Genomic DNA, 15,863 nt, shown 5'->3' on the forward strand with positions numbered 1-15,863 from the left:
ATGTAAACTTGCCTGGTTAGATAGTTGTGATTCTGGGAACTAAGGCCTGGTAGCAAGTTGTTTGGGGGTGGTTGTGGGTTTGTGTTTGGTTTTGGTTTTTAATTCTCATCAGTTATTTGCAAATATTTGCTGCTTTGGGGAATTAAATTCCCTGAAATATAACATAATGTTCAAAGGCAGTAATACCAGCCAAAATATTGTCACTTAATTTAACATGGAGAACTGTGGAGACCTGGTTTTGGTTTCCTTTAGTCGTAAGAGTTGGAGTAGATAAGCTGAGCTTTAGTGGCGAGAAGAAGAATGTTGGACAGAAAGATGGTCCAGCCCTTCACACATGATACAGAGTGAGACCCAAGCCCCTGTCTGTTACCTTTCCAGTCAATTAGAAAAAGTGAAATACTGTTTTTGTGCCTGGTCTGGACTCTCTAAAGTCTTTCCTGATAAGAGTTCTGTTCAGCAAAAAATTCCATCCTGATATATAAGATATTACTGATTTTTTTTTTTTTGCGGATTTTTAGTCTACTAGCATAATCTAATTTATAATCTGTTTTTTAACAGAAATCAGTAATTTTTATTGTTTAGAACAAGTTATATGCTCTCTTGTTAAAGACAAATGAATAGTATCATCTATGGACTTTAAAGATCCTTCATAATTTGCACAAGTCAATATTTATCTTATCTAGACAGAAAGATATGTCTTCATCAGTGCAACTCTTCAGAGATCAGAAGTACCATGAGCTGAAAGCGCAGTGCATCCAGCAGAGGCAGCTCTTTGAAGACCCTGAGTTTCCAGCCTCAGATGAGTCCCTTTTCTATCAGTCAGCACCACCAAGGAAAGTCGAATGGAAGCGCCCAAAGGTAACTGATGCTCTCCTTGTGAGGAACTGCTGTTTGTATTGTTCCACTCCTACTGTCTTCTCTGTGCTAAAACAGTTATGTCAATATATTCTCCCTCCCTTTTTCTGTTCATTCCCTGTCACTGTGTCACACTGCTGTCCAAAATGAAAGTAATGTCATACTGTAAAAAGACAAAGGAAGCAATCTGTGCAACATAATCAAGCTTTTTGCTGTTGATGGCTCTCTAATAACAGGCAGCAGTGTGAGGTGACTCCAGTGATTTTTAAATCAGCCCTCTATTTAATTAAGACTATGAGTAATAGATCGGTCACCTCTGAGAGCCTGGTGTGTTTGCACAGTAATTGCATTATAAAACCTGAGCTTTATCTATTCAATGTAGTGCCCACCCAGGTTGTCTTTTTTAATATTTTTTTAAATCAAATATAACCCTTGCAAAATACATTGTAGAACATTATATTTTATTAACTGAATAGATAGTATCTTTCTGCCTGTAATACTGAAAACAACTGAAATAAAATGTAGGATTACTGTTCATTATTACAGTACTCTGCATGTTTTCAGAGTAACTTGTGCCTTATTAAAACACAGGGAGAAAGGAAATCTCACAGTAGCAAGGGGAAGTTTCTCCAGTCTCTGATATCTGATATAGTTAATTTATATGTATAAATGAATGATATGTAATTTTTCTTGGAGGAGAGAGAAAAGAGCAGAACCACAGTCTGCCCAGCAAGGGGTCTATCTGAGGCAGCAAACAGTAAGACACCATTGATGGAGTGGTCTTGCTACATTAAAAGGATGCTTAGATATTTCTAACTGCCAGCAGTGGAGTGAATTGAGAACCCTCAATATCAGCACATACCCACTTTCTGTTCAAAGCAAATGGGTTCATTTCTGTTCCACGGGAAGCTAACTTATGCTTACAGAATCAGTTGGTTTGCTCTCTACTTAGTGCCAAAAATAAGAGAAAACCATGTGTGTGTAGTTGGCTGCCAGGTTGCCTTTCATATTAACTATACTGCAGCCTCAAAGCCCAGCTACATACAGGTCTGAAGAACTTTGAATGACTTTTGTAGTGTAAGGCAGGACGGTCACAAACTACTCCCAGAGAATACTGAACTGTGTAAGTGATGCAGAGGAAGGAAGGTGAGTTTCCAAGAGGGGCCTGAGCAAACCTTTGTTTTGCCATGAACTTGGTACCCTACTCTTCAGCTGTGTTTCAGAGAGGTTCTGGTGGAATCTCAGCAGCAGGTTTTACCCAGAAGGAATTGAGTTTTCATTTATTGATTGATATCTCTAGTCTCTTGCATGGCTGTGCAGGTACTGTGGATTTTGCCTTTGACTTCTATAAAGCCTCTTGTGTCTGTACACAGCCAATAATGCTTATGTCTATTTGCCACTTTAACTAGCATCTTAACAGGAAAACAAATAAGTCATTTGCTTCAAATGGTGACTAATGTATTAGACGTTTCAAATTGTTAATAGTGCTAATATTTTTGGCCAGTTAATTGGTTTGTTCTGAGGTCTTCTGCTTTACACATCTTGGATTTATAAAGTAGTTCACAGTCATAAGCAAATAATTCAGAAGAACACAAAATCGTTCCCAACTTTACACTCTTAATGGAAAGCCACATTGTGAATACATTTTCATATTTTGACAAGTGTAATGAAGAGGACAGTGGAAGCCTCTAGCCAGATGCACACAGTGTTTTTACCCTTAACCATGATAAATTTGTGCTTTACTTCACCCATGTCCACTTTTGGGATTAGGGTTAATCTTCTGGAAGCACAAACTTGGGTGTCTCTTCGTAGAAAGCATGAAGCCAGTGACAGTGGGATTGACTGCATATGCATCTGGTGCTGTTCTGTCCTCTCTGACAGGGGGTAACAGATCACACAGAATCACAGAATCGCTCAGTTGGAAAAGACATCTGAGATCATCATGTCCAACCGTTCCTGTCTACCCCCTAAACCATATCCTTAAGTACCTCGTCTACCCGCTCTTTAAACACATCCAGGGATGGTGACTCCACCACCTCCCTGGGCAGCCTGTTCCAGCTTCTGACGACCCTCTCAGTAAAGAACTTCCTCCTTATCTCTAACCTGAACCTCCCTTGGCACAGCTTGGTGACGTTACCCCTTGTTCTATCAAGATGAGGCTGATGAAGGCTGTGCTGTATTTGCCGGGATGGCATTAGACTCTTTGGATGTTTTTTCTTTCTTTTATTTTTTTTTCTCTTGTGGTGGTGTTCATTTCTCACAGCAGTTTCAATACTGAAATTTTTGTGAGCCGAGCAAGAGTTGCCTTCCTGCTTCTCATTTTAGTTTTGCAAGTAAGACGTGAGACTGGAGGACAGGGAGAATTAATTTGGGAGGGGGGAGGGGAGTGGGGAGTAAGTATTTCAAAGTCTTTGGGTTTATTTTTATTTATTCTTTGCTTTCCTATTTATTGGAGTCTAGAAGGGGAAATACCATGTAACCAGTCACAACGAGGTCAGGGAAATCCTTTGTGCTTCCTCAGAGGTGTGAAGCAAGAGTTAGGCTCTAGACAAGGACACCATTTAAAGCCATTCTTTTGCACGTGTGGTCATTCGGGGTGGTGATCAGTGGTATGAAGTCTAGTTGAAGGTCAATAACTAGTCTTGTACCTGAGGGGTCAATGCTGAGACCAGTCCATCTTCATTAATGATCTGGATGATGATGTGGGCATGATCGACAGGGATGATGGGACTTGATGACCTCCAAAGGCCCTTTTCAACCTCAGTCATTCTGTGATTGTGTGCTGTTTTGAGCTATGCCTTCCTTGCTCCAAGACAGAGCAGTTTTGGGGCACACTTCTACAGTTTTAGCTAGAGTATCCCAGTCTTGCTTTTCTTGAGTGGGAAGAGAGTTGATGCCAGGAGGTGGTGGAAGCTGCCTTTGTGCTCATGGTGAGCCTGCTCTTACACCTTGAGGGAGAGGGGCTTGTCTCTGTGCAGCAGAGCAGAAGTGAGGATCTGGTTCCCAGTGTTTGTGAGTTATCTCCTCTCTGACATGTAGAACTATATTGTACTCAGAGTTAACTGGCTGAACACTTAATTGTCCTTTTGGGGTGGTGCGCTTTCCAGAGTGTATTTTAGTTTTGGCTCACAAACTGTTCAGTTACCCTGAATGGTTGGTGGTGGCCAGACAGAGCAAGTGCTTAGGAAGAGTATCTGTATATCAAAAGGGGTTTATTCTGCCCTTGTGGAAAAAGGAGTATGAGTGAGAGGGAAAAGAGGAGGAGGGATAAAGGGTTTCTTTCACTTTGTTTTTGTCCTTGGATCTGCACCTGCAATGTTAAATATGTTCTGTTTGCTCATTCCAGTCAGACTCACAGCAATAGATCATTAACAAACTGACATTAATTACTTGTTTTGTACTTTTAAAGTCTCTTTGGGAAAGAGAACAAAGACCGGGTAATGCTACTTCTGTGGCACCCCAGTATTAAAAAACTGGAGATCACAAAGCGCACTGCGTAATTACCATGTGGACTTTCCAAGGAGAAATCTTGTTACAGAAGGATCATCTAACAAACAAATCAAGAAATGATCCTTGTGGTCTCTTCCAGCCTGGTATTCTATGACTCCATGAAATAAGAGTGATGCACACTGCTTATGTGACAAGTTGTAGCACTCTGAAATTCCGTATTTCATTCTAAGTAGGAAAAAGAAAAGCCTAAATGTGCCAGAAGAATTGCCTTGAAATGAGCTTGAACCTTATTTTGCTTTGTTTCTGTATCACCTTCCTTTGTGCCACTCTCTACACCAGTGATGGGTTATGAAAAGTAAAAATAGTATAAAAATGCCTAATTGTTTCTCACTTCTGGGAAAAAAATCTGAAACTGTTAGCCTTGATTTCGTAGAGAAAAAAAATAATCTTTGTCCGAGTGACATTTTCAGGCAGAATTGTTGACAGATGACACTAGTGTCACTGCTGGTTGTGTCTCTCCTCCTGCCCTTGGTGGCCTGCTGTAGCCCCAGGGGAGAGAGGGCCTGTCCCCGCCAGCCCTTTGGTTGCTCAGCCCAAGGCAGTTTATGGGCACTTGGGGCAGGACTCGCCTTGCCCCAAGGGTTGGATGCTCACAAGGAATGTCTGACGTGGGGCAGTCATGACCAGCTCCCATTACAGGCAAGGGAGAGAAATTGATGTATTTCATCTGTGAACAAGGATTTATAAATGGCTGATTCTGTCACATCCATCTTCAAGAAGTGTTTTTAGAACCTAATGCAGAGCTGAGGGACTCTGATTTTTTTTTTTCCTTTAGAACTAGCCCCCCACCATTTAAATCAAAAGCAATAATGTAAGACACAAAACACCTGAAGTTTTCTGTGGGGAAAACCTGCTGGTTTGTTAGGAAAACGGGAAGAAAGAATCCCGCCCAATCTGTGGACTTTTTTTTTCTGCTCATTGATATTAGTGTCAAAGCCCATCCTGCTCTGTTCCTGTGATTTCCTTGGAGTTTCCATCCCCTCTGCCAGGCTGGAGTAGGGCTGGGGTCAGCTGTGTCCTGCCAAGAGGTAGGAGAAGCCCCTTGCGCCCTGCTATCTCTGCTGGCCCCAGGATGTCCTCGGCCACCTGTCCTGGTTAACCCCTTACGGACGGTGGACACTGCCTCTGTGTGGTGGTCCTGGTCAGCATCCTTTTAGCAGCAAGCAGCTCTAGTGAAAATACCTGGGAGCAACAGTAGCTCTGCTGAAAGAGTATTTTGTCTATTTGTGACTATACCTTGGGTTTGGCTCAGTTTTTTTCCCCAGAGCACTGATCTTGCAAAAAGTATTAACTTCCAAGGACATCTTTGTCAGTGTTAAACAAATAGCAGTGATCCCCCAACCAGGGCAGGCATCCATGTGAGGGAGGAGTGGATAAGCTTGCTTCAGAGATAAGCGATGTTCTTTAGTTATTCATAAAGAAAAAGAATGGTCTGATCCTACAGAATGAGAGCCTTATGTGCTTTCCTGGCTTCCCTGCTTGACCCTCTGTTTTATAAGCCCTGTTTTTGCTTTCGTCTGCATCTTCCTGTTATGAAAAAGTTCTGATTGTACATTTATATTCAGAAAAGACAGAGCTGATTCTTTTTCAGTAAGACGGCACAGAAAGACACTGTGGGACAATACTGTAGAACCGCTTCCCAAGAAACCCCTCTTGTGTCCCAGGCCACAGAAGGGACTGCTGCTGTGTTTGATTAAATCCCCATTAACCCACTGGTGCCAGAAGTGAGGTATTTGATGGATAGTGGAGAATTGCATACTCATGGCCCACTGCCTGCCCTGTGCTCCTAGAAACACTCCATGCTATAGGTCCCATTCTCCACTCTTCTCACCAATTTTCCAATGCTTTCATGGGTGGTCATCACCACACAAGTGAAAAGGATCTGCAAGTAAGGCACTGTGTTCTGGAATGATACCGTGATGGGAATAAACAGAACAAGTGTCTCCCCAGTTCCCAAACTAGGAGTGTGAGATGAGCAGGTTGGTGATTTATCCAGGGCAGTGTGGGGGACTGAGGTGCACAGAACTCAACAGCTCCAACTTCTGCTCCATCCAATGTCTTCATCATTTGATTCTTCTGTCTCTCACATAAACTGCATCGCTGCAGTCTAACCCTGTTTTCCAGTTCTTGAACAAGACCAGAGACACATCTGCTTATGTTTGGGACTATGTGTCAGAGTCCAGCAGTGCATGCAGGAGAGGCACTGGAGAGGGAAGTATCCTGGCTCTGCCTGTGGATTTGAGCAGTTACCAAACAGTGCATGGCAAGAACAGCTTTGGGGCATGGAGCAGAGTGACAGCTCATTGCATCCTGGGACATCTGCCAGGATGGGGCCTGGCGATAATCCAGAGCTGGAGGAGAGTGGACATTAAAGGGCAATACCATAAACTGACATAACAAAGTGATGTGAACTGAGCAGTCCAGTGTAGTTACATTGCTGCGCTGTGTGACAATCAGATTTGATTGTAACAGCCCCTGTGAATAGTGGTACTTCTCTGGTTTGCCAGACTTTGCCTCACGCCCCCAGCTTCCTTCTGGAGTGTAGCTCTTGATTTCATGATCACTTTTTCAGATCCGAATGTGTTTTTTTCCTCCTTTCAGCCTCTTATTTACAGTTAAAAATATGGGCCAATGCCAGTGCTCTTAATCAGAATGAAGGTCTTTGCCCACATGCCCCGTTCTCACTCCTCAAGCTTTGCAGGATCTGATTACTGTTCTGTGAAAATGACTTATTCTGCAAGGGCTGCTGACATGTCCTGAAACAGCTGAAGTTTTGGGTTTTGTTTCCCTGCCTATGCCCAGAATTGTCCATGTTTCTCCATTGCCAGTGGCTATTGACTCTTGTTGAAGTGCAGATGAACACAAGATGCAAAGCCTTGTGTTGTGACATTTGTGTTTGTACTTGAAATGCTGGCACGTGTGGAGCGTGCCTGTATCTGATAGGTGAGGAAATGTGTTTCAAAGCATGCTAGTGAGTGTCTGCTGAGCTTTGACAGAGGTCACAAATCCTTTTATGTGCCTCAAACACATGGAGGTGCTGATAGGAATATAAATGTGGTTTCACGTTGTAGGTTGTGTGGCCCATGCACCTTGCTTATTTGTTGAGCTTCTCTGGAATGTGTTTGTAGGACAAAAGAACTGTGAAAGACTTGGCCTTACACTAACATGAAATAAATCTTTACTGGCTCCTTTTTCCTTTTGCGTCTGTCACATCTTGGATCATAACACCATGGATGTTGTCCTCCACAGACAGACTTGAGTCTGAGGTGCCAGCTGTAACCTTTAGTGGATGACTTTCAGACATTGCACTTCCTCGATTGCACTCTTTATCCTTTAACAGGCACTTCTGTATGCTGTAATTAGCTGTGATTACATGAGTGCAATAGCAGGGATTCTGTTTGCCATTGTTTCAAATAGCTTTACTTGCCATTAAATGCAGATTTAGCTTGGGATCTGGAGCTTCAGGTTATTCTCATCTGTGGAAAAGATTAAGTCAGATATTTCTTTGCTAAGCATACATGTGTGCATATATAAAAGGAAGGGTTGGAGTGCACCTTAATTTTTATAGACAAGCATAAGCCTTGCAGACTGAAAAAAAAGGTATAAAAGGTCATAGACAAAGTAGGCTCTGACCTAAGTTCAAACCCTTCATCTTAAAGAAATAGGAAGGAAATTAAGAGCTAAACTCTGGGAAGCAGTCTGCCCTGCAAGATAATTGGAGAGGTTGATGGGAAGTTTTCTGTACACATTAATCATGTTTTCTATGTTAAAATTGTGGAGGCGGAGAGAAGACCATGTAGTCCTCTAGATATGATGCAACCTTGTGTGTGTATGGAGGGGGTGGGTGAGGGGACAACAGCAGGTAGCCAGGAAGCCACCAGAACAAAATTAATTTTTTAAATGCTGGTAAATTATCTTTTCTTTCCCTGTTAGCTATATGCATGATGAACTGTGTGTCCCATAACATGCTGCAAATGAAGTCTAGCGCTGCTGAACGGCCAATTTGATGAAGTATTAGAGCATCCTCAGTGCTTGATTATTCCTAGCTTGGCTGCAGCCATCTGTCCTTCTTCTGCAGGTGTCGATCTGCAGAGGAGGAGAAGCTGCTTGCTTGCCAAGGGCTGGCTGCCGTATCCCGGCACTAGGAGTAAGGCTGCTCCTGGGGAGGAAGGCGTTAAATCCAGCCCAGCTGTGGGAGCTCAGTTACTGGCACAGCTCCCAAAGATGCATGTGGCAACACAAAAAGCATGCTCTTCACACCCGTTGCCCTGGCAACTGCGCATTCAAATGGCAGGGATTTGCAGTCAGATCCCTCAGAAGATGATGCAGTTGCAATTAAGTCGAATTGTCTTCAGGTTGTTAGATTTAATTTTGAGCTGGGGGGGAGGGGATGGAGTGATGGGTGAACATCAGTGATATTAACAACGAACTGCCACCCATTTGAGATCCTGCTGTAGGCAGAACTCTATCGTGCTGTGTTTTTCTTTGTCGAAACAAGTCTTAGGTGTATTTTATGGCTGTAATTCTGGATCAGCTAGATTTGGAATCAGCTTTCTTGTTGTCTTATTTGATGGTATCAGTTGGTTTGGATCACTTTCACCAGCAGTGGGAAATTTAATGTAATGTTCAAGTGGGGTGGTTGTCACTTGGCTTTGCCCTGGAGTACTGAGACAGAGGTGGTCAACTATGATTTAGTGCATGAGAGGTGCATGTGAATCCACTGAAATTCAAATAATTGTAAAGCACTTAGCAGCACCCTGGCATGTCTTCAGGGTGCTGCATCAGTCTCTATATTGAGACTAATGTTTTCCATGCTTTTAAAGCCAAACAAGGCTTAATCAAAGGCAAGAACTGATCATTGCTTAAAATGGTTCATGCAGCTGGTTTTATTTGCTATCAGATACAAGGTCCTGAACTTGTCTATAGTTGTGCTTCAGAAATGGTTTTCAAGCCAACTGAAGGTTCATGACAAGCCTAGGGCAGTAAAGCGTTTTATTCATGGCACTTAACTGGTGTGAATGATCAGGTAAGTGTGAGGTGCTAAAAACGTAAAAGAAGTAGCAGTAGGAATGGGGTCTTGTGGGGGGAATATTCAGTTGAAGCAATTTTTTTTATGTTGCAACTTTTCCCCAGATACATTAATAAAAAGAAAATGTTTCTTGAATTTTTTTTTCTTGGAGGCAAGGAAACATTTTCCAGCTGTAAAGAGACTTTCCCTGCTCATCTTCTAAGGTACTTGGAATGGCATGTTCTGATGGTGTCCTGCCAAATAATTCCCTGAAAACATCGTGGGCTTTGTGTTGTTTCTTTCTTTTTCCCATTATTTTCTCCAAAGGTTTTGAGGATTGTTTTATTCACTGAACATGTTCTGAAAAGAAAATGACTTCTTCTTTTGCAAGGGAACACACCTTCATGTGTTCTTTCCTTTGCTGTCTGCTCTCTATCACTGCTCTTCTGTCTTCCTCCTTGTATGACATCTTTTTTTTTTTGCTGGTATTATTTGCAGAAATAAAGGAAGCGATCTGTCCAGGCAAATAGCCCAAACTGCTGTTGTTTGTAGTGGTTCTACTGATGATGTAGATGTTCTGAGGAGAGTCATGCTGAGCTTTCCCAGCCCTTTTCCTCTTGCCTCTGAGCTTCAGGACCTGTTTTTAAGACTCAGTCAGTATAATTGCCTTGCACAATAAATAGGTCTGATGTGGTGAGGGAAAGGAGTGCTTCTGTGAGGAGGAAGGAGCTAAGAAACCAAGTGAGTGTCATCCTTTTTAGGCAGAAGAGTGCTCAGTCTGGGTGTTCTTGCCTTGCATCAGGATGCTGTTGCTTCTGAAGCTGGGATGTGCTGTGTCCTGCTGCTTCAGATATTGGGCAGATGAAGCTGGTAGCCAAAGTGAGTTCAGAGCAGAAGGCAAGACCAGAACCAGTGTGAATGCCCTTCAGCAGCACACTGACAGATGAAAGTAGTGAGCTTACACGCAGCGGTTTCATACAGCCTATTGTCCTCACCTGGCTGAGAAATGGCAGGGGTGGGAGGTTTTTTTTGTTTCTCACAACTGGGAGGAGGTTTTTTTCACAACAGGCTGGAAAAGCAAGAAACAGGAGCATTTTTGTTACATTAGCAGTGTAAAACAAGGTTGACAGCTCACAACATCTGAAAGCAGCCTGAGGAAACAAGGAGACTCCAAAGGAGGTACCCAAGAGCGTACAATTTAGTCTCCTGTGTTTAAGATTAACGTTATTCATCTGTTCTTGTTAGGTAATCTCTTACGGAGTCAACTCCTGTAGAGCAAAAGGAAGGGCCTTTATTGCCAGAGCAGAAGAGACATCTGTCATGAGAGATCCCTCCTCAAGCACTTGAGGGCACATTATCTTGATGAAGGTAAAAGGGGAGTAGCCTGGATGGGGCCCTCCTGGGTTAAAGCACCCAGGCTGTGCCAGTTTGTGTTCAGCGTGATGCTGATCTCTTCCCAGTGACTGTGACAGGCTCTGCTGCAAGTCTGGCTTCCATCTTCCAGCATTTGCACTAATTGGAATTTATTGTCAGAGGTTTGGGTTGGAAAACGTGTTGACTTTGTCTGCAGATGTGGCCTGTTACTATTCTGAAGGAACCTCTGTCACCAAGATGTCAAAGTAATAATTAACAGGCTTGTCTCTGGAAGTTTGCTGTGCATTGGACCCTGCAAGAATCCTGTTAACAGCAAATATTTTGTATTTGATTGTGTTTTGCTAGGGAGAGAATTTTAAAGGTCAAGCAATGTAGACTTCATTTACAACTATAAATTTCACCAATATAAACCCCCACGACCTGAAATCTTGGTTCATTTGCAATAAATAGTGTTTCCACCTATGACAACACCAACCCAATTTCTAATATAAATATGAAGCCTATATGATGGGCTGTGGGTGCCGGAGTCACTGTGCACTAAGAAGTTTTGTGTCTGGTCGCAATGACTGGTAATAACTGCAAGTGCTTCACACCTAGAGCAGGTGGGCATGGTTGTGCGGACAGGGACTTGGGAAGCAGAATGGTGCTATGGGAAGAAGGATGAAGCAGTGCTTTGGGCTTGCATAGTCACACCCAGCCAGATCTACGGCATTTTGAAGACAGAGACCCAGAATCTGTGCTATGAAATTTGAGAGGTGTTAGCTTTATAAGGGGGATTTAAAAGAAAAATTTCTCATTGAGGTGAGTCAGTATTTGCATGTGCTGAGAGTAGTGCTGGGAAAATAGTAATATTCCAGATGGACATCTGCTTTTCTAGTTGGGTCCAGGAAGCATGAAGAAGTTACTGGACAGAACAATCATCAAATGCAAAGGGCTGTCGCAAATGTGTCATTAAGAGCTTCATTTCCCAGTTGTTTTGTTCCTGTAGTGAGGAAGGAGCAGAGCTGTGTGTGGTGCCCTGAGGACTCCTCTCACATAGCCAAACAAACAAGTAGGGGTCTCTTAACTCCCTTAATCCACTCCGGCAGTTATTGCTGGCAGTGGCCAGGATTCCAGTCTTGGAGGGGTATGAATAGCTGTGTGACCCTTGTCCATATCCCATTTTCCTAGACCAGAATCTGTTGTTCAAATCAAGGCTGAAAGGATCCTTTTCTAAATAACAGGAATTTCTTAACTTAGTTTAACTCACTCATTCCCATCATGATATAAGGTGGTGCACCTCAATATTAATAACATCTTTTTTGGGGTGAAACCCTGGCCCCTTTCAAGCCTTGGGATTTTTGCTGTGTTTTGGGTTATCACCTTGCCTTTCCCCCAAGCTGAGTATGGGAGGCATCGTGAGAGCATTGTTTGGCATGTTTCCATCTTGGTTTCTGACTGGATAAACCATTTCTCCCAGAATATTTTGTCCTTAGTGTTTTCATCTGGGGAAGTTGTGATTTTTTTAATTTTTTTTTTCCTGGAATTGCCAAAATGTTCCCAGAATGGAGCTGTAGCTGACCTTTATTTTATTAATTCCATAATTTTATTTTTATTTTGCCTGGAAAATCTTGTGGAGATGGAGCTTACGCAGAAGAAATGATGAGCAAGAAACCATAAAGCCTTCAGCCGTCAGCAAATATCCCATGTCTGACCTCTCCATTACAGTCTGGTGACTGAGTGGACCCTGGATGACACGATCTTGATGACTCAATGCCATTTCGGGTGTCACTTCAGAAAATTCTTTGTTCTTAACTGTGCACTTCTGTGTTGGCTGTGCCATGCCAGAATGTGAAAAACAGTGGTCCCTTGCTGGCATCCCTGCCCTCCCTCCCAGAAAACTTGCCGAAAAGCTGCGAGTTCAGTTCCATCCTTCATCCCCACTGTCTTGCAGCTACCAGGGCAGCGTGCGGCATGGGTTCCCCTTTTTTGTGGCTATATCCTTAGATACACTCACCCTTCTATGAGTGTTGCATTTATTTAAACATGATGGAGAGGCGGTGTTTTGAAAGTGGCATCTTTCTCAACAGCATTATTCACCCAAGTCTTCCAAGGATGTAATTATGAGCAAACATTTGTAAATGACATGCACGCTTGCCAAGCAGACAGCTCTCCAGATGCCAGTATTTTGTTATCTTCTCTCTTGGCAGTTATTCCAGTTTATATTTCCCTCCTTCAGATTGGATGGAGGCTTTCTTATGTTGTTGCGGTTGTTTCCTCTAAAGAAAAAATATTAAACAACCCCAGTGTCTCTTCTGGAACATAAACAGTACAATCCCAAGATTCCGAATGTCTCTCTAAAGATTAAAATGTCAGCTTTTATTTAGTTGGTTCAGTCATCATTAGATGAAAATTGGAGAGCCAGCTTCTATATATCCTGAGGCGATGTGATGATAGTGAGGATGACATGATAAAATTTATTTTGAGACTGTAAAACAAAAAGCCCAAGGATCACATCCTCAGCTAAGTCTTCTTACAGTAATTGTTAGTTCATTGATTTAGGCTTCCTAAATAATTAAATGTCTGGCTTCCCTGAAGGAAAAATTACAGCCCAAACATGCCCGTTGCAAAGGATATTAAGGTACTGTTCTGTCAACATCCTTTCCCAAGAGTAGAAAGCATCCACATCCAAAAAATGCTTTCTATGTTAAAAGCTTTATGCTTTTTCTCATTTTATTTCCATATTTAAAAGAGTATTTGGGATGAGTAAAGCCCTGGAATGGTTTCGTAAGCCATTACATCTTAGATTTGCAAAATAATTTGTTTGAATTTAATGCTGTTTCCCTGTGTTTTAAATGCATGTTTCCTTCAAGATTAATTCTATTTAAAAATTAAATAACAATATATGTTTTTGTGGCTATAAAGAAGCTTTTAAAAATCCTTCACAGCTGAAAGAACCTTTTAGAACTGCTGCCTTGCCTGTATACGTGACATTGTTTCTACCTTAATCCTAAAGGCTAAAACATTTTGAATTTGCGTCTTTTCAAGTTTGCAGGAAATAAAATAGTCTTTCTGAGGAAAATAGTCTTTGTTAAGAGCAGATGTTATCTTCCATTTCTTATGCACTGAACTTTGGCCAGCGTTGCAGGTGTCAGAAGCCTTCTTGACCTACTCACGTGCATCAGGAAATGGATTTTCTCTTCTTGGAGACATTCAGAAGCCATCTGGGCAGTGTCCTGGGCAGGCTGCTCGAGGTGACTTCCAGAGGTCCCTTCCACCCTCAGCCATTTGATGACAAGGGGAAGGTAGAGAGAAGTAGAGAGCTGGACCACAGGGGACATCAGCGTGGTCTGAGCGTGCAGTTAGGGAGTCCTCTACTTCCTTTTCTCCTCCCTTCAGATAAGGGTCATTTAAACCTTGGACATCTAACTTTCCTCTCTAAATGGAGATGTGAATGCAGTACATCATCTTCTGGTCTCTCCTTCCTCCTCTTTCAGTCCCTGTTCTCCACAAATGAAAGTTTTCGGAAGTGATAGTTGTCTAAAAGCTGCTTTCACGTTTGGACACATGATGTAACTGGTGAAACAGCTGAAGTCTGGACTATAAGAGGAATAATTCAAATTTAATAAAAATATTTCAAATGTAATCCAACCATGGCATTTCTCATCCCTGGTCTTAATGGATTTTCTCTGTTCCTAAAGGCAAGATGAATCTCGTGGAACAAAACTGAAGCTGTTTCTGTCTATGGATAGAGGTGGATTTGAGGGGCCTTGCACCTCTGCTTGTATAAAGCAACATCACCCCCTTGGCTTGGCTAAAGTGGTAATGATTTATGGCTGAGAATCTAACCTGCATCTTTATATTTGAAAACTTTCTTTGAAAAATTCTTTATATTTGAAACTATAGACACTAAGGAGGATGGTGTGCTTGGAAGAGACAGGGACACCATGCTAAGTTACTTCTGCAGACCTTCCAAAATCTGCAAAAAATTAAAAATCCCCTCTAGGGAACGCAGTGGCTGCACTGTAAATACTTAAATTGTAAGAAAAGAAAAAAAACAACATTGGCAAACCTCAATGTTGTTAGAAAAAGGCTCCTCTTCTAGCCTTTTGAGAATTAAGATGTGTGCTTAGGTTTTCCACTAACTTTGACTGATGGACCCTGATTGAATAAAATAATTAATGTGATTAATAGTGTGAGGGTGGGGTTAAAAGGTGACTCATGGTTTTCTCTTGGAAGCGTGCCGAGTACTAGCACAGATCACTGGAGACACAAGTGAGCCAGAATGATTTCAGTGTCCCTGGTGCGGTTTAGACGTCCAGCTGGCTGAGATGCTTTTCCTGGTACATCATCAAGAAATTGAACCTGGCAGGAGAGGAGCTGGAACTGGAGTGGGTCTCCAGCACTTAGAGGTGGAGCACTGTGTGCTAAGACCAGCTGGAATTTGATTTCTAGTTATGTCTGAGTTACCAACACCTCTCAAACTTCTCTTCCTGGGAGACAAGGAGACTGTTTCTCACAGCAGAAGACCTTTGAGGCTTCTGTCTTCTCAGATGATGAGAGGCTTGAAGTTCTCACAGCAATTCCTGAATGTTCATGGGGAATCTCCACGTTAAAGGAAATGTTATGGTGCTTTGTAACTGGAGGTCTGGATCCCTTCTGTTTTAACCAGAATGTAACTTCAAATCCATAAATACGAATCAAACAGCTTGTGCTCTCTGGAAAAGTGTTGTGAGGCTGACCAGTGTGAATATTCCTATGGCTGGTGGTACTTGTTGCAAAAGATAAATGGGAATGTATTGGGATTGCCAGGATTTCTAAACTGGTAAGTCAGGAGGGTAATTTCTCAGTGATGGCCATCACTGACCTTTATTCAATTCCTGCTAACTTGGTGATTTTCTCAATACATAATTCTACAGAGCAGTCTGCAGTCAACAACTGTGACTTTGCTGAAGTATCTTACTTTGGAAATCACTGGTGTGAGTTTTTCAGTTTCATCACTCAGAACTGAAGAAACTTATCTCTTGTGCTGATAACTTTGTTGCTGAATGAACATCTTTCCAAGACAAGGTTTTAAAAGTTGTTTTAGAAATAGAACCTGCTGTTTGTTTTCAAGATATGTAAATTATTTCTCGTA

General features: G+C 42.2%; 1 protein-coding gene across 1 annotated transcript in view; it reads left to right on the top strand.

Annotated features, from left to right (window-relative positions):
• The first annotated feature begins 693 nt into the window (after positions 1–693).
• Positions 694–15,863, top strand: part of LOC104533765 (calpain-5-like) — a 42,219-nt gene continuing 27,049 nt past the window's right edge. The window contains exon 1 of the mRNA XM_010184597.1: positions 694–858. Coding sequence (XP_010182899.1) covers positions 694–858 — 165 coding nt within the window. The remainder of the gene's footprint in view (positions 859–15,863) is intronic.

The sequence above is a fragment of the Mesitornis unicolor genome, unplaced genomic scaffold (genome assembly GCF_000695765.1).
Source record: "Mesitornis unicolor isolate BGI_N332 unplaced genomic scaffold, ASM69576v1 scaffold10135, whole genome shotgun sequence".
NCBI classification, from domain to species: domain Eukaryota; kingdom Metazoa; phylum Chordata; class Aves; order Mesitornithiformes; family Mesitornithidae; genus Mesitornis; species Mesitornis unicolor.